This window comes from Chiloscyllium plagiosum, unplaced genomic scaffold (assembly GCF_037043375.1).
Source record: "Chiloscyllium plagiosum isolate Xiang-an unplaced genomic scaffold, Cpla_swu_hap1 HiC_scaffold_31, whole genome shotgun sequence".
In the NCBI taxonomy this organism is placed as follows: Eukaryota; Metazoa; Chordata; class Chondrichthyes; order Orectolobiformes; family Hemiscylliidae; genus Chiloscyllium; species Chiloscyllium plagiosum.
The window spans coordinates 465,093-484,986 of NW_028270169.1; the positions used below are offsets into that span (position 1 = coordinate 465,093).

General features: G+C 42.3%; 1 protein-coding gene across 7 annotated transcripts in view; it reads left to right on the top strand.

Annotated features, from left to right (window-relative positions):
* The window catches only part of LOC122561890 (uncharacterized), a 258,498-nt gene that overhangs the window by 23,923 nt on the left and 214,681 nt on the right, over positions 1 to 19,894 (top strand). For 4 of the 7 annotated variants that reach the window (XM_043714223.2, XM_087977089.1, XM_087977092.1 and 1 more), the window contains exons 4-6: positions 4,459 to 4,588; positions 11,913 to 12,041; positions 18,252 to 18,478. In XM_043714223.2, the coding sequence (XP_043570158.2) occupies positions 4,459 to 4,588; positions 11,913 to 12,041; positions 18,252 to 18,478 (486 nt within the window). The remainder of the gene's footprint in view (positions 1 to 4,458; positions 4,589 to 11,912; positions 12,042 to 18,251; positions 18,479 to 19,894) is intronic. The other 3 variants (XM_087977090.1, XM_043714224.2, XM_087977091.1) reach the window with 3 other exon arrangements.

Consider the following 19,894-nt stretch of genomic DNA (forward strand, 5'->3'; position numbering starts at 1 on the left):
CTGATTAGCAAGGTTAGATCTCATGGTATACAGGGAGAACTAGCCATTTGGATACAGAACTGGCTCAAAGGTAGAAGACAGAAGGTGGTGGTGGAGGGTTGTTTTTCATACTGGCGGCATGTGACCAGTGGAGTGCCACAAGGATCAGTGCTGGGCCCTCTACTTTTTTCATTATTATCAATTATCATGTATGCTAGGTTTTCTTCCTGATTTATCTGATTTCATTCTTTTTATGAATTTAAGATACTTTTTCACTTTATTATTGTTACCATTTATGACATTTAAAGCAGAGCACAGAACATGGAGCTTTTAAAATCCTTAAGTTTTGTATCTTTATTCTAAGGCCATTTAATCACTTGCATGGTAACAATCTCAGCAAATGATCCATATTGATTAAAGACCTCCAATCGGTGCCTCTACTAAATTGTATTTGCAACTATATTTAAATATTCAACAGGAGATTGTACCTCTCTAAAGTACCTGATGATAGACAGTGTGGATCTCATAACATTTATCACTACACTCTGCCAAGTGACAGTCATGCTAACTGTAATCTTGAATTTTATCACTGCTGGATCACTAAGGATAAGATGTGCTTCTCAAAGATGGCAGCACACTATTGGTAGCTACCCTTTACACCATGACTCTTACTCTGATTGGATGGCATATCAGGTTCACAACTAATTGGCACTTTGCAAGCCCAAAGACCACTGGGGGCTAGACCAATTGCATGGTGCCCTACAATCCTCTACTGGAATTATCTAGACCCTTCAAGAACACTCTCTCCTAATATATCCATCAGAAGAGTTGTGGCCTTTGAAGACTGTGAAATCCTAGAAAAGGAAAATTCAACAGGGGAAAATTAAGAGGTAGAAGAGGAGGTACAATTAGAAATTGTATTCTAGGGAGAGATGTTCCTTCTGCACGATGAAGTAACTTTTTTCCTGTAATCCTCCAAGAATTCACCCCGCTTTTGCTCGATCGTGGCCTTCAGCATTATTTCCGGGTCAATACTAAGAAGCAACGTTTTACTCTGCCCTGTCTACCAAGCTTCTGGCTCCCCTGCAATGTCTTACTTCTATGTAGTATTAATCAAAGACTTTTCCTTCAAGACAACTAGCAGAGATGGCTTCTATAGATATCTAAATGAGTTTCATGCTTCATTTACTTTCATTCCCGCCCCCACTCATTCTAACTGGGTCGGAATGTGTCTTCGTAATCAAATAATTGTGTAACCCTGAAAATCTAAATTTCATTCTGTTCTGATCAGATGTGGTTTCCTGATGCAAATAGATGCAGCTCCTGTTTCCAGCCTCTGTAATAAAAGTCCAGTCCTAATATACATTCATACACCTGACATTAAAGTGTCATCTTGACAGTGCATCAGGTGTTTGTGATCCCCTGAAATAAAAATGACAGTTCAATATCAGATGATAGATTTTTCAGGTTTAAGTCCATAAGACATAGGACCAGAAGTTAGGCCCTTCAGCCCATCAACTCCACCATTCAATCATGGCTGATAAGTTTCTCAACCCCATTCTCCCACTTTCTCCAAATAACCCTTGATCCCCTTGATACTCAAGAACCTATCTATCTCAGTCTTAAATATACTCGATGACCTGGCCTCTACACCCTTCTGTGGCAATGAATTCCATACATTCACCACTCTCTGGTTGAAGAATATTTTCCTTATCTCTGTTCTAAAAGGTCCCTTCCCTTTACTCTAAGGCTATGCCCTCAGGTCCGAGTCTTTCCTACCAATGGAAACATCTTCCCAACATCTACTCGCCCAGACCATCCAGTATTCTGTCTGTTTCAATTAGATTCCCCCCGCCTCCAAATCCTTCTAAACTCCATCGAGTATGGACCCAGAGTCCTTAAGCGTTCATCATATGTTAAGCTTTTCATTCTTGGGACCATTCTCGGGAACACCCTCTGAATATGCTCAAGGGCCAGTACATCCTTCCTGAGATTTGGGGCCCATCACTGCACACAATACTCCAAATGTGGTCTGACCAGAGCCTTTTAGAGCCTCTAAAGTACATTCCTGTTTTCATATTCAAATCCTCTCAAAATAAATGCCATCATTGCATTTGCCTTCCTATCTATTGACTCAATCTGCAAGTTTACCTTGAAAGAATCCTGGACTAGAAATCCCAAGTCTCTGCACTTCAGTCTTCTGAATTTTCTCCCCATTTAGAAAATAATCCATGCCTCTATTCTTCCTACCAAGTGCGTGACCTCACACTTTCCCACGTTGTACTCCATCTGCCACTTTTTTGCTCACTCTCCTAACCTGTCCAAATCCTTCTGCAGCCTCCCCACCTCCTCAATAGTACCCTCTACTTATCTTTATCGCTGCAAACTTAGTCAGAATGCCCTCAGTTCCTTCATCTTGATCATTAATGTATAAACTGAAAAGTTGTGGTCCCAACACTGAGCAGAATACCACTTATGACCAGCTGTCTTCCTGAGGAAGACCCTTTTATCCCAACTCCCTGCTTTCTGCCAGACAGCCAAACTTCTATCCATGCGAGCACCTAGCCTTGAATACCATCGGCCCTTATCTTACTCAGTAGCCTCCTCTGCCATCACCTTGTCAAAGGCCTTTGAAGTCCAGATAGATAACATCCGTTGGCTTACAAAAAATACTTCTTCCTAGAATCATGTTGCATTAATTATCGTAGTGAAAATTAATCAGATTTAAAATAAAACAAACTGTAAAGGAACAATGAACAAAGAAAATTTACAGCCCAGGAACAGGCCCTTCAGCCCTCCAAGCCTGAGCCGATCCAAATGTACTGTCTAAACCTAATTCCTAAGCATCTGTCAATTCCTAAGCATCTGTCTCCCTCTACTCCCCACCTATTCAAGCATTTATCCAGACGCATCTTAAATGAATCTACCGTGCCTGCCTCTACTACCTCTGCTGGCAACGCGCTCCAAACGCCCACCACCCTCTGTGTGAAGTACCTGCTGCGTGTATCCCCCTTAAACATTCCACCTCTCGCCTTGAAAGCATGACCTCTCGTTATTGAATCCCTCACCCTGGGAAAAAGCTTGTCTCTGTCCACCCTGACTATACCCTTCATGATTTTGCAAACCTCAATCAGGTCGCCCCCTCAATCTCCTTTTTTCTAATGAAAATAAACCTAACCTACTCAACCTTTCTTCATAGCTAGCACCTTCCATATCAGGCAACATCCTCGTAAACCTTCTCTGCACCCTCTCCAAAGTGTCCACATCCTTTTGGTAATGTGGTGACCAGAAATGTACACAGTATTCTTAATGCGGCCGAACCAATGTCTTGTACAATGTTAACATGACTTGCCATCTCTTATACTCAAGACCCCGTCCTATGAAGGCAAGCATACCATATGCCTACTTGACCACTCTATCCACCTGTGCAGCAACCTACAAAGGACCTGAACTCCCAGATCTCTCTGCTCATCAACTTTTCCCAAGGCCCTTCCATTCATTGTATAATTCGCTCTAGAATTAGTCTTGCCTAAATGCATCACCTCACATTTGTCTGTTTTGAAATCCACCTGCCACTTTTCCGCCCAACTCTCCTGTCTTCCTATATCCTCTTGTATTCTTTGACAGTCCCTTATGCTATCTGCTACTCCACCAATCTTCGTGTCTTCTGCAAACTTGCTGATCATACCAACAGTGCCTTCTTCCCAGGTCATTTACGTATATCACAAACAACAGTGGCCCCAGCACTGATCCGTATGGAACACCACTGGGTCACCTTTCTCCATTTCAAGAAACTCCCTTCAGCTACTACTCTCTTTCTCCTGTTGCTCAACCAGTTCTTTATCCACCTAGCTAGAGCACCCTGCACACCATGTGACTTTACTTTCTCTGTTAGTTTATCATGAGGAACCTTATCAAACACCTTACTAAAGTCCATGTATATGACATCAACGGCCCTTCTTTCATCTATCAACTTGGTCACTTCCTCAAAGAATTCTATTAAGTTGGTAAGGCACAATCTGCCCCGCACAAAATCATGTTGCCTATCACTGATAAGCCCATTCTTTTCTAAATATAAAGAGATCCTATCCCTCAGTACCTTCTCAAGCAACTTTCCCACCACCGACATCAGGCTCACTGCTCTGTAGTTACCTGGAATATCCCTACTACCCTTCTTGTACAGGGGGACAACATGAGCAACCTTCAGTCCTCCGGCACCTCACCTGTGTTTCAGAATGCCACAAAGATATCTGTCAGTGCCCCAGCTATTTCTTCTCTTGCCTCCCTCAGCAACCTGGGATAGATCCCAAACGGTCCTGGGGATTTGTCCACCTTAATAACTTCTAGGAAGAGTTCATATTAATAAAGCTATCTGGATAGTTTAGAAGTATATACAGTAGTTTCATTTGTCAAAGCTAATAGGTTTGAATTTCAAAAAAGATATCTTTCACCTTAATAGGGTGTGCTATTGCTTTTTAGGTGACTTTACTACAGAAGTGGCCGGGCATGAAATCCAAATTATGTGTTCTGTTCAACCATACTTTGCCACCAGAGTTGAGAAAGTTGACCTGGCGTCTTTTCCTGTCTAACACAAAAGGTAACAGTGGGGGTAAGATAATCTTACTTAAGGGACTGCTTTGCTATAGCCAGTTAAAGTTCAGTGAAACTTTCAGCTGAAGATCTTAGGGTTTCCATTTAACAACTGTCGATATCAATGGAAATAAAACAGAAAATATTGGAAATACTCAAATCAGGTTGGAATTGCAGATAGGAAAACAGAGTTAATGTTTCAGATTGAATATGATTTATGGCTACAGCACAGATTCTGGATTAGTGGTGCTGGAAGAGCACAGCAGTTCAGGCAGCATCCGAGGAGCAGTAAAATCGACGTTTCGGGCGAAAGCCCTTCATCAGAAATACCCTGGTGAAGGGCTTTTGCCCGAAACATCGATTTTACTGCTCCTCGGATGCTGCCTGAACTGCTGTGCTCTTCCAGTACACTAATCCAGAATCTGGTTTCCAGCATCTGCAGTCATTGTTTGCCCCTGTGCAGTAGCCAGGTAAAGCGTAAAATGATCAGCTTCACCTGGTGCTCAAATTTTATTATAATTTACTTTTTCAGGGTCATGTAAGGTATACTGGGCACTTTGTTTTTATTCTTTTTTTTTTGTCTGAAAAAGAGTCCTTCTCCTTCTCTCTATTTATAGCTAAATGGTTCTTTGTTACTGGCTACTGCAAGCCTATCTTCTCTGGTCAATGTATACATTGGGATTTCTACAGTTCTTGTGCTATAAGATTGATCTTATCAGCAGTGAGCTATTTGCTCTCTGTGCAGATTTGCCTCCGAACTAGAGTACATCAAAGCTATACTGCGGGATAATAGCTATCTTGAACAAACCATTCCTCACGAAGTATTGTGCAAACTCATGAATCGGCTTGTACTGGTCCCTAGCCTGGAAAAGCTAGCCTAATGGCAACCATGTAACCCTATTTAATTGTCATAAAATCCCATTTGCTTCACGAATGTCCTTTAAGGAAGGAAATCTGCTATCTTTGTCATAGCGCAGGGTTATTTATTAGCTTGGATAGAGAATTGGCTAACCAACAGAAAACAGAAAATTGGGATAAATGGGTCTTTTCCTGGTTGGCAAAAAGTAACTATTTGGGTGCCTGAGAGTTCAGTCCTGGCGCTCCAACTATTTATAATCTATATTAATGAGTTAGATGCAGGGATAGAAAGTACTATAGCCACATTTTCAGATGGCACTAAATAGATGGGTAAGTAAGTTGGAATAAAGAAATAAGAAGTGTACAAATGGAATTAGATAGGTGAATTAGCCAAAATCTGGCAGTTGGGGTTTAACATGATTAAATGTGAGGTTATCCATTTGGTTGGAAAAATAGAAAGGCAACCTATAATCTCAATGGAGAGAAACTTCAGACTGCTTCTATTCAGAGGAATCTGGGTATCCTCGTGCACAAATTGCAGAAAACTAATATGCAGGTACAGCAGGTCATAAGGAAGGCAAATGGAATTTTCGCGTTTATTGCTAATGGAGCAGAGTATAAGTGTAGGGAAGTGTGGCTACGGCTGTACAAGGCATTGGTGAGACTGCACCTAGAGTATTGTGTGCAGCTTTTGGGATGTTGTTGTATTGGAGGCAGTTCAGAAGAAGTTCATTAGATTGATTTCAGAGATGAGATTAAAATCTCAAGAGAACTTGAGCAGTCATAGAGATCTACAGCTCAGAAAAAAGGTACCTCAGCCCATCGCATCCACGTCTGTCAAAATCAACCACCTAATTTATTTTAATCCAATTTTCCAGTGCTTGGCCCATAGCCCTATGTGCCTAAGCATTGCAAGTGCATATTTAAGTACTTCTTATATGTTAAGAGGATTTCTACCTCTATCACACTTATGGGCAGTGAGGTCCCGATTCCCACTTCCCTCTGGGTGAAAATGTTTTTCCTCACATCTCCTCTAAACCTTCTTCCCCTAACTTTAAATGTATGCCCCCTCTTCATTGAGCCTTCCAATAAGGGGAAACATTTCTTCCAGTCTACTTATCTATTTCCCTCATAATCTTATACATTTCTTGACCCTTCTCAATCTTTCTGATCCAAGAAAAACAATTACAGTCGGTTTAATCTCTTTTCATAACTGGAACTCCTGTCCAAATCAAACCTCATTTATCCGGTTTGAATTCCATTTGCCCACTGATCATCCCATCTGACCAATAGTTCTACATCTAAGGCTATCCTCATTATTTACCGCCCCATCAATTTTTGTATCGTCAGCAACCTTACTGATCAACCCTCCTACATTGAAGTCTAAATCTTTTAAACAACAAAGGCCCATACATTGATCCCCATGGGACTCCGCAGGACACAGATGTCCAGTCAGAAAAACATCCCTCAACTATCATCTGCTTCCATAAGACCATAAGACATAGGAGCGGAAGTAAGGCCATTCGGCCCATCTAGTCCACTCTGCCATTCAATCATGGCTGATGGGTATTTCAACTCCAGTTATCCACACTCTCCCCGTAGCCCTTAATTCCTTGTGACATCAAGAATTTATCAATCTCTGCCTTGAAGACATTTAGCGTCCCAGCCTTCACTGTACTCTGCGGCAATGAATTCCACAGGCCCACCACTCTCTGGCTGAAGAAATGTCTCCGCATTTCTGTTCTGAATTTACCCCCTCTAATTCTAAGGCTGTGTCCAAGGGTCCTAGTCTCCTCGCCTAACGGAAACAATTTCCTAGCATCCACCCTCTCCAAGCCATGTATTATCTTGTAAGTTTCTATTAGATCTCCCCTTAATCTTCTAAACTCCAGTGAATACAATCCCAGGATCCTCAGCCGTTCCTCATATGTTAGACCTACCATTCCAGGGATCATGTGTGTGAATCTCCGCTGGACACGCTGCAGTGCCAGTATGTCCTTCCTGAGGTGTGGGGACCAAAACTGGACACAGTACTCCAAATGGGGCCTAACCAGAGCTTTATAAAGTCTCAGTAGCACAACGGTGCTTTTATATTCCAACTCTCTTGAGATAAATGACAACATTGCATTCGCTTTCTTAATCACGGACTCAACCTACAAGTTTACCTTTAGAGAATTCTCAACTAGCACTCCCAGATCCCTTTGTACTTTGGCTTTACGAATTTTCTCACCGTTTAGAAAGTAGTCCATGCTTGTATTCTTTTTTCCAAAGTGCAAGACCTCGCATTTGCTCACATTGAATTCCATCAGCCATTTCCTGGACCATTCTTCCAAACTGTCTAGATCCTTCTGCAGCCTCCCCACTTCCTCAGTACTACCTGCCTGTCCACCTAACTTTGTATCATCGGCAAACTTCGCTAGAATGCCCCCAGTCCCTTCATCCAGATCATTAATATATAATGTGAACAGCTGCGGCCCCAACACTGAACCCTGCAGGACACCGCTTATCACCGGCTGCCATTCCGAAAAAGAACCTTTTATCCCAACTTTCTGCCTTCTGTCAGACAGCCAATCCTCAATCCATACCAGTAGCTCACTTGGGCCCTCACCTTGCTCAGCAGCCTCCCGTGTGGCACCTTATCAAAGGCCTTTTGGAAGTCTAGGTAGACCACATCCACTGGGTTTCCCCGGTCTAACCTACTTGTCACCTCTTCAAAGAACTCCAACAGGTTTGTCAGGCACCACTTCCCCTTACTAAATCCATGTTGACTTGTTCTAATCTGACCCTGCTCTTCCAAGAATTTAGAAACCTCATCCTTAATGATGGATTCTAGAATTTTACCAACAACCGAGGTTAGGCTAATTGGCCTATAATTTTCCATCTTTTGTCTTGATCCTTTCTTGAACAAGGGGGGTTACAACAGCGATCTTACAATCTTCCTGGACTTTCCCTGACTCCAGTGACTTTTGAAAGATCTCAACCAACGCCTCCGCTATTTCCTCAGCCACCTCCCTCAGAACTCTAGGATGTAGCCCATTGGGGCCAGGAGATTTATCAATTTTAAGACCTTTTAGCTTTTCTAGCACTTTCTCTTGGCAACCATACTCAACTCAGCCCCCTGACTCCCTTTAATTGTTGGGATATTACTCATGTCTTCCACTGTGAAGACTGATGCAAAGTACTTATTAAGTTCTCCTGCTATTTCCTTATCTCCCATCACTAGGCTTCCAGCATCAGTTTGAAGTGGCCCAATGTCTACTTTTGCCTGTCGTTTGTTTCTTATGTATTGAAATAAACTTTTACTATCATTTCTAATATTACTGGCTAGCCTGCCTTCATATTTGATCCTCTCCTTCCTTATTTCTCTTTGTTATCCTCTGTTTGTTTTTGTAGCCTTCCCAATCTTATGATTTCCAGTGCTCTTGGCCACTTTATAGGATCTCTCTTTTTCTTTGGTAGATTTCCTGACTTCCTTTGTCAGCCATAGATGTCTAATCCCTCCCCGGATAATCTTTCTTTTCTTGGGGATGAACCTCTGTACAGTGTCCTCAATTATACCCACAAACTCCTACCATTTTTGCTCTACTGTCTTCCCCGCTAGGCTCTGCTTCCAGTCTATTTTCGTCAGTTCCTCTCTCAGCCCACTCAGCCAATTTTGAATCCAATTTGACAAATTTCCTTGGATCCAATGGGCTATCAATCTTCCATGCAGGATGTTATCAAAAGCCTTGCCAAAGTCCAAGTAGACTGTCAAAAGCATTGCTGCCATCTGCACACCCGATCACCCCTTCAAAAAATTTAATCAAGTTGGTCAGATATGACCTCCTTAGCAATACTGGCTGCTGATGACTAATCCCTGCCTGTCTAAATGCAGAGTCATTCTGTCCCACAGAATAGCTTCTAAGAGTTCCCCACCATGGAGATTATAGTGACTGGCCTGTAGTTTCCTGTTTTTTCTCCCCTTTGCTCCCTTCTTCAATAATGGTACTACCTTGGCTGTCCTCCATTCCTCCAGCTCCTGTCCTATGGCCATGGTGGAATTGAAAATTTTTGCAAGCAGCCCCTGCTCTTTCCTTCTTTGCCTCACTCAACAAAATATATTTCATGCAGCCCTGGAGAATTATCTACTATTAAACCTGCCAGTCCACTTAGAAACTCCCCTCTGTCTATGCTAATTTCTATAATTGTACACCAAACTTTCTCCCTGATTTCTATGCCCATTTTGTCCCTGTCACTTGTGAACACAGACAAAAAATATTCATTTAGAACATTATCTACATCCTCTGGCTCAATGCACAGATTACCACTATGGTCCTTCATGCGCCCTACCCTTTCTTTCGTTCTCCTTTTACTTTTAATTTACCTGTGAAACAATGTAGGGTTTCCCTTTATTTTACTTGCCAGTATCCTTTCATATGCTCTTTTAGCTCTCCTAATCCCTTTTTAAGTTCTCTTTTCACCTTCTATATTCCTCTGGGACTTCTGTTGTTTTGAGCTCTTTGGTGTCTGCCATAAGCCTCCGTTTTTCTCTTTATCCCATGCTGCCTATCTCTAGATATCCAGGGTTCACAAGACTTCTTGGTTCTACTCATTTTATTTATTGGAACATGTTGGTCTTGTATTCTCCATATTCCCTTATTGATGCATGCAGTGTTCTTATACAGATTTACCTAAAAGTATTTGCTCCCAGTCCACTCTGGCCATATCTGATCTTATTAAAATCAGCCTTACCCCAATTGAGAATCTTGATTTCAGGTCTATCCTTGAACTTCTCCATAGCAATCTTTAATTGAACAGAGTTATGATTACTGTCTGCAAAATGCTGCCCTACTAATATGTCAACCATATTGCCCAACTTCATTACTTAAAATTTAGTGCAGAACTGCCCGTTTCTAGTAGGGCCTTCTACGTACTGGTTTAAAACGCTCACCTGAATGCATTTCAAGAATTCGACTCCCTCCAAATCTTTCACACAGTTACTACCCCTAATGTTGGGGGTCATTGAAATTCAATACTATCAGTGCTACCTTTACATTTCACTGAAATTTGCCAACATGTTGGCTTTTCTATTTCTCACAGACTGTTAGGGGTCTGTAGGACACTTCTAGCAATGTGATTGTTCCTTTTTGGTTTTTAAGTCCTACCCATATGGTTTCATTTGAGGAACTTTCTAAGGTGTCATCCATCTTACTGCTGTAATTGATTCCCTGATCAATGTAGCAAGACCCACTCCTCCTACCTCCTCCCTTGACTCACTTGAAGACCCAATGTCCAGTCCTGTCCCTCTCAACCATATTTCAATAACAGCAATTACATCATACCCCTCTGATTTAATTTGTGCCATCAGCTCATCTGCCTTGTTCCACAGACTCCTAACATTTAAAATAATTACCATTCAACCCTGCCAAACTTCCTTATTCTTTAACTGGCCTATAATATCTATGCCATCCTGATTCAATTTCTGTCACTTCTAATTTTGGCAGTTCATCTTCCCCACTGAACATTCTCTCTCGATCCTGTCTCCCTGCCAAGTTGGGTTAAACCTCCCCAACCGAACTAGCAAACCTTCCATAAGGTCCCATTTTGGTTCAGGTACAACCTGTCCATCTTGTCCCACAATTCCCAAAAACACTCCCATTGCTCAGAAATCTAAAGCCCTTCCTCCTGCACTGTCTCCAGCTATGCATTCATCTGAATTAACCTCCAATTCCTATATTCACTCGCATGTGGCACTGGAAGTAAACCAGAGATTTCTATATTTTCATTCCTGTTTTTTTTAAAGCACTTCCTAGCTTTAGTTGTGCTTTGAGGACCTCATCTCTTTTCCTACCGATGTCATTTAGTCCTATACCGTCTGGAGTTTAAAATAATGAGAGATGATGTATTTGAGATGCTAAGCAAAACTGACAAAGTAGACGTAGAGCAGATGTTTCTCCTTATGGGGTAATCTTGAATGAAAAGTCATAGTTTTAGGCTAAAAGGGTGGCAGATTTAAAACAGGAATTACTTCTCTGAGGGCCGTGAGTCTGTGGAATTCACTACCCCAGCATGAGTGTATGACTGGACACTGTATAAATTTAAGGAGATAGATTTTTAATTAATTACAGGTTAAAAGCTTATGGGGAGCAGGCAGGCAAGTGGGGTTGAGGCCAAGGTGGAATCATTGACGATCACATAAAATGGCAGAGTAGGCTCAAAGGGCTGAATTGCCTACTGCAGTACTTGGTTTTTATGTTCTTATGACTTTTGTTTTGGAACTAAGAATGACAATTTTAAAAACAAGATGTTTTTTGACTTCCCTTACTATTTTCTTTCCTATTTTTCTTACAATCCTACCCTGATCATTTGTAATGTGATTTTCTCATTGGGTCTTGATTGCAAAAATGATTACATGGTCAGAATCAGTTAAAGCCTTAGATAGAATTTGAGTATTAGAGCATGCATACTTTGCAATGCTTAACATTGTCTTTAATTCATCTCTGTAGCACGAATGGAGTATCTTTTTAGCCTCTCAGGAAACCTTGTCCAGTCCAGCAATGACATGGAGATCTCCCTGAAATGTGAATCCTTGCTATCTTCACAGCCAATCTTCAAAACTCTCAGTGAGTCAAAATGTAAGCAACTCTGAGATTTGCTGCAAACAAGTTTGCCATCAACATATGGAATTGTCAGAGATTTGTGAATCAAAATCTTCTGTTCCTAAACTCTCAGATTTACCTTGCTGTTTACTGTTATGTTACACTAAAAATGTATGCTTTCTTTCTCTTTAAGTTTGACGATCCTTCTTTCTCATATTTCTACTATCTTTTCAAGATTTACAAACAGGACTCGTTAGCTTGCATTACTTCTACCCAATTCCATTCCTCCTTTCCTTACCCAGTTTATGCTTCTAGCCTGTCCATAGACCTAAGACCACTAATCATTGGCACCAGACATTTATTATGAGTGCAATTGCAGAGAGTTATCCATCCATGACCGCTTCAATCTCTTCATATATTTCACAATGTTATTCATTATCCGCCGAGAAACTGGTTCAACACATATCAACTGAAATATAACATACACACCTACATTTGTGGCTCCTTCTCTCACTTGTATGATCAGAGCTGAGGTTATTATTGGATGAGTCAGAACCCTCACTCAAAGGTGGATTGGTAGATAGTATCTTGTTGTGGATGTCATTGCATTGGAGGCAGTCCAGAGAAAGTTGAGTTAATTCCACAAAAGCAAAGCTGAGAAGGAGGGATTGAACAGCTTGGGCTTGTATTCACTATGTGAGAAGAATGAAAGGAGATCGAATTTGAAGTGTATAAGATACTGAAAGGGATTGACAAAATAGACATAGAACAATATTTCCCTTGTGGAGCAATCTAGGATAAGTTTTAAGCTAAGTCAAAGGGTTATGAATCTGTGGAATTCCCTACCCCAAAATGCAGTGCGTGCCAGAGCACTGAATAAATTTAAGGATGAGATAGACAATGGGTTAAAGGGTTATAGGGATTGGGTGGGCAAGTGAAGACCATAAGACATAGGAGTGGATGTAAGGCCATTCGGCCCATCGAGTCCACTCCGCCATTCAATCATGGCTGATGCGCATTTCAGCTCCACTTACCAGCGTTCTCCCCGTAGCCCTTAATTCCTCTAGACAACAAGAATCTATCAATCTCGGCCTTGAAGACATTTAGCGTCCCGGCTTCCACTGCACTCCGTGGCAATGAAGTTGAGGACAAGGATAGATCAACCAGTATTGAATGGCAGAGCAGGTTCAGAGAGCTGAAAATTGCCTATTCCTGCTTCTCATTCTTATATTCTTATTTTTGCTTTAACGATGTGGTCTTTGACTGAGACAAAAACATGCAATGGTTCAAATTTAATAATAAAATAGAAGTTTATTAAGAACATATAGAACATAGAACAATACAGTGCAAAACAGGCCCTTCGGCCCTCGATGGTGCGCCGACCTGTGAACTAATCTAAGCCCATCCCCCTACACTATCCCATCATCATCCATGTGCTTATCCAAGGATTGTTAAAATCTCCCTAATGTGGCAGAGTTAATTACATTGGCAGGCAGGGCATTCCACGCCTTTACCACTCTGTGAGTGAAGACCCTGTCTCTGACATCTGTCTTAAATCTATCACCCCTCCATTTGTAGCTATGCCCCCTCATACAAGCTAATGTCATCATCCTTGGAAAAAGACTTTCACTGTCTACCCTATCTAATTCTCTGATCATCTTGTATGTCTCTATCAAATCCCTTCTTAGCTTTCTTCTTTCCAATGAGAACAGACCCAAGTCTCTCAGCCTTTCCTAACAAGACCTTCCCTCCAGACCAGATATCCTGGTAAGTCTCCTCTGCACCTTTTCCAATGCTTCCACATCCTTCCTGTAATGGGGCGACCTGAACTATACACAATATTCCAAGTGCAGCCACACTAGCGTTTTGTATAGTTGCAGCATGACATTTCGGCTCCGGAACTCAATCCCTCTACCAATAAAACCTAACACACCGTATGCCTTCTTAACAGCACTATCAACTTGGGTGGCAACTTTCAGGGATCTATGTGCATGGACTCCAAGATCCCTCTACACATCCACACTACCAAGAATCTTTCCATTGACCCAGTATTCTGCCTTCCTGTTATTCTCCCCAAAGTGCATCACCTCACATTTATTTGCATTGAACTACATTTGCCACCTCTCAGCCCAATTCTGCAGTTTACCCAAGTCCCCTGCAACCTGCAACATTTTTCCAAACTGTCCACTACTCCACCGACTTTAGTGTCATCTGCAAACTTACTAATCCATCCACCTATGCCTGCGTCCAAGTCATTTATAAAAAATGACAAACAGCAGTGGTCCCAAAACAGATCTTTGTGGCACACCACTAGTAACCGGACTCCAGGCTGAATATTTTCCATCAACCACCACTCTGCCTTCTTACAGAAAACCAGTTTCTAATCCAAACTGCTAAATCACCCTCAATCCCGTGCCTCTGCATTTTCTCCAACAGCCTACCATGTGGAACCTTATCAAAGGCTTTACTGAAGTCCATGTACACCACGTCAACTGCCCTATCCTCATCCACATGCTTGGTCACCTTCTCAAAAACCCAATGAAGTTTGTGAGACATGACCTGCCATTGATGAAACCATGTTGACTATCTGCAATCAAACTGTTGCTTGCTCGATGATTATAAATCCTATCTCTTTTAATCCTTTCCAGAACTTTTCCTACAACATCCATTCCTCACCCTGCTCTATCCATGTTTCTGAAATGGCCACAACATCAAAGTCCCAGGTACCTATCCATGCTGCAAGCTCACCCACCTTATTTCGGATACTTCTGGCGTTGAAGGAGACACACTTCAAACCAGTTTGCTGTCTGCCAGCATATTCCCATGACTGTGAAATCCTGCCCATGCGCTCCCTACTCTCATCCTCCTGTGCACTGGAACTACATCTAAGGTTCCCATCCTCCTGCTGAGCTAGTTTAAACCCACCCGAATAGCACTAATAAATTTCCTACCCAGTTTATTAGTACTCCTCTGGTTAAGGTGAAGACCGTCCTGTTTGTAGAAGACCCACCTTCCCCAGATTGAGCCCCAATTATCCAAGTACCTGAAACCCTCCCTCCTGCACCATCTTTGCACCCGGTTGATAATCTCTCCCTATTTCTTGCCTCGCTATCACGTGGCACGGTAACAAACCAGAGATAACAACTCTGTTTGTTCTACTCTCAGCTTCCACCCTAGCTCTCTGAAATTCTCCCTTGCATCCCTATGCCTTTTTCTACTTATGAGGTTGGTACCTACATTGACCACAACTTGGGCCTGGTCACCCTCTCCTTTCAGGACCTTAAAGACATGATCTGAGACATCACGGACCCTGGCACCTGAGAGGCAACACACCAACCGTGAGTCGTGTTCGTTCCCAACAAACCTATCTGACCCTCTAACTGTTGAGTCCCCAATGACTAACACACTCCTCCTTTCCCTCCTTCCCTTACAAACTACTTTGACAAGCTTTGGATCACAGTCATTCTCTGTTAAAATTTGTTTGATTACAGTTCTATGAAGTGTTGGATATTATATTGCATTAAAGGTACCTTATCAACAATATTTTTGAGGCATCTAACAGAAACATAGAAGAAGAGAGCTGGTATTATCCATTCAACTGCTTGAGTCTGTTCCACCATTCAATATGATCAAGGTTGATCATCGAGCTCAATACTCTAATCCCATCCTCCTCTATATCGCTTGATCCCTTTATCTACAAGAGCTATATCTACCTTCTTCTCAAAAACACATAAGGTCTTGGCCTCACTCATTGTGTGGCAGTGAATGCCACAGGCTCACCACCCTCTGGTGAAGAAATTTCTCCTCATCTCCTCATCTTCAGGTTATCCTTAAACTATGGCGGCATCGTGGCTCAGTGGTTAGTACTGCTGTCTCACAGCGCCAGGGACCTGGGTTCGATTCCAGCATTGGGTGACTGTCTGTGTGGAGTTTGTACATTCTCCCCGTGTCTGCATGGGTTTCCTCTGGGTGCTGTAGTTTCCTCCCATATTCCAAAGATGTGCAGGTCAGGTGAATTGGCCATGCTAAATTGCCCATAGTGTTAGGTGCATTAGTCAGAGGGAAATGGGTCTGGGTGGGTTACTCTTTGGAGGATCAGTGTGGACTTGTTGGGCTGAAGGGTCTGTTTCCATACTGTAGGGAATCTAATCTATGACCCTAGTTCTGGACTCCCTACTGTCAGGAGCATTTTTCCTATTTCTGCTTTATTATATTTTCAAATCAACCTGTTTAGAGATCTTCTTACACACCTCTGGAGCAGGTGGGACTTAAACCCAGGTCGGAGGAATTGTTGACAGTGAGGAAGGATGTGGCAGGTTACAGCAGGATATAGAGAAGCTGCAGAGCTGGGCAGAAAGGTGGCAAATGGAATTCAATGTAGCTAAGTGTGAGGTGATTCACTTTGGGAAGAATAACAAAAAGATGGGGTACTGGGCTAATGGTCGGATACTTGGTAGTGTGGATGAGCAGAGGGATCTTGGTGTCCATGTACACAGATCTCTGAAAGTTGCCACCCAGGTAAATAGTGCGGTGAGGAAGGCATATGGCGTACTGGCTTTTATTGGTAGAGGAATTGAGTTCCGGAGTCCTGAGGTCATGATGCAGTTGTATAAGACTCTGGTGCGGCCGCATCTGGAATATTGTGTGCAGTTTTGGTCGCCATATTATAGGAAGGATGTGGAGGCACTGGAACGGGTGCAGAGGAGGTTTACCAGGATGTTGCCTGGTATGGAAGGAAGATCGTATGAGGAAAGACTGAGATACTTGGGGCTGTTTTCATTAGAGAAAAGAAGGTTTAGGGGTGACTTGATTGAGGTGTACAAGATGATTAGGGGGTTAGATAGGGTTGACAGTGTGAACCTTTTCCCGCGTATGGAGTCGGGTATTACAAGGGGGCATAGTTTTAAATTAAGGGGGGGTAGATATAGGACTGAAGTTAGGGGTAGGTTCTTCACTCAGCGAGTCGTAAGTTCATGGAATGCCCTGCCAGTAGCAGTGGTGGACTCTCCCTCTTTATGGGCATTTAAGCGGGCATTGGATAGGTATATGGAGGATAGTGGGTTAGTATAGGTTAGGTGAGCTTGGATCGGCGCAACATCGAGGGCCAAAGGGCCTGTACTGCGCTGTATTCTTCTATGTTCTCCTGGCTCAGGTTTGGACACTACCAATATGTCACTAGTTCCCTGAAAGATTCTGCCTCGTTACACATTACCACATCCCTGGTTGGATCAACAACATGTTATTCAATGCAAGCTTAAATAATAAATCTTTAAAATAAGGTACAGGCACCATTGGATTTGAACCCAGACTGTCCTGTTTTCTCGACAGGCATTTTAACCAACTCAACTATGATGTTGCTTTTAATGGTAAACATCACCAACTTTATATTTTTGAGATGCTCAGTGATGTTGTGACACACTTCTGGAGCAGGTTGGACTTAAACCCAGTCCTCTTGTTGCAGAGGTAGGGATTCTAATACTGCACCACAACAGTCCTTCAGAATTATGCTTTAATTTCTTTGTAGTCAGTCTGATCAAAGATCTTATCATACACTTCCGAGCAGTTGAACTCAAAACCAGGCCTCCAGCCAGAGATAGGGAGGCTACCACCGTGCTACAGGAGCCCCTCACAGTTCTGCCGTATAGATATTTTGAATCAACCTGTTCAGTTGTGTGTTGGCACACCTCCAGAGCAGGTGGTGCTTGAACCCAGATCTCCTGGTTTAGCAATACGGACACTATCACTGTGTTACAAAATTCCCTCCTGGGTCTGCTTTCTGCTTGTTTCTTTTTTGTATTCATTCAGGTTCAATTTAAAGCCATTCAGATAATATCCTATTGTCCTATTTTGCCCATCAGTGTAGATAACCTTACATTTATACACATTATAATGCATCTGTCATGTATTTCCCTACTTACTCAGATTGTGCAAATCATGCTGTACCACCTTTGCATCTTCCTCACAGCTCACCTTTCCATCCAGTTCATCTGCAGATTTTGATATGTTATAATTTGTTCCAAAATCTAAATCGTTAATATATACTGTGAGTTTTGCGGTTCCTGTACCGATCCCTGGGGTACCCCTCAAGTCACTGTCTGCCATTCAGAAGAAGTCCCAGTTAATTCCTACTTTTTGTTTCTTGTGTAGGAGTGTAGTAGTCAGCAATCCTCATATCAGTTTTTTATTAGATTTTCACAACCTGTACATCTTGCTATATTTGTTATATATTCATCAATATGCTTTCAGACGCAGCCAAGGCAATGAGCAAAGTCCTGTCTTACTACCAGAAGATTCAACCCTCGAATAGCTGTCTGTCGGACACAAACTATCTCCTGCTGATTCCATTAGTGCAGGTCTCCATCACAAATACTTCACAAAGCACAACACTCAGTATGCTCAGTACACTACTGGTTGAAGAATATTTAACCCTCATGAAGTTGTGGCCATGCCGTTTAAGGGTACAGGCTAATCAGGTATGTGGAAGAAAATAAATTGAATAGAATTGAATATCTTTAATACTATCAGTGATGTCTTTGTTTGGGAAATCACAGTGTTACCATATGTTCAATGATTTGATAATGATCAAGTGATATTGCTAGTTTTTGGATATTGAACACCTCCTTGTGCTGCAGGTTTTTTTAGGGACCACAGTTCTATAGTGACTAAAATAGAATACTTATTTCACATCTCTACAATTATATCTTTCTGGTATTACATTGACTTTGAACTCGCACCCAAGGCCCCAGCTCAATCTTCATAAATTTGTAACTAAGATTTATCCCAAAAGTATTCATCATAATGAAGAGCCACTGTTAGGAAAATGGTGGCAGAGATCCGAATCTAGAAGCCCTATCCTGGAAAATGGCACCTACCTTTTTGCATTTACATTTCATGGAAGAAAATGCACATGTTAAAGGATGGTTTGCTGGGTGGATCTGATTTTCATGAGTTGAATGTCCAAAACATGACTTGTGCAGTTTAGATCTAAAAAGACCTGATTTCCGCTTGAACTTTATAGCCGTCTGAACTCAACATCAAGTTCAACAATTTTCGGGCTTGAGCTCTCCCATGTCCCCTACCTCAACCCCTTGATGCCAGGCCTTGTTATCGCATGGTTTACTATTACACACAACTCATTTGTTAGCTGCGAACAGTCCCATTAGCAGTTATTCACCCTCCTAGCCTGATAGTTATCCACTCCGTTGTCCAATTGTTCTTCTGTCTCTTTTTGGGCCTTATCTCCATCTCTCATTTATTCCTTGCCCCTTCCCTGCACCCTATCTTCTGCATGAAAATCAACATTTTTCCTAGCTACCATCAGTTCTGAGGAAGGGTAAATGGACCCAAAAAGTTAACACTGAATGTGAGTTTGCTCGCTGAGTTGGAAGGTTCTGTTTCAGACGTTTTGTCATCATACTAGGTAACATCATCAGTGAGCCTCCGGTGAAATGCTGGTGTTACGTCCTGCTTTCTATTTATGTGTTTAGGTTTCGTTGGGTTGGTGATGTCATTTCCAGTTCTTTTTTCTCAGAGGATGGTAGATGGGGTCCAAATTGATGTGTTTGTTGATAGAGTTCTGGTTGGAATGGAAAAGCGCAGCAGGTCAGGCAGCATCCAGGGAACAGGAGAATCGACGTTTCGGGCATAAGCCCTTCTTCAGGAAAGCCCTTCTTCAGGTTTTCCTGAAGAAGGGCTTATGCCCGAAACGTCGATTCTCCTGTTCCCTGGATGCTGCCTGACCTGCGCTTTTCCAGCAACACATTTCCAGCTCTGATCTCCAGCATCTGCAGACCTCACTTTCTCCTTCTGGTTGGAATGCCATGCTTCTAGGAATTCTCGTGCGTGTCTCTGTTTGGCTTGTCTGAGGATGGATGTTGTCCCAGTCATAG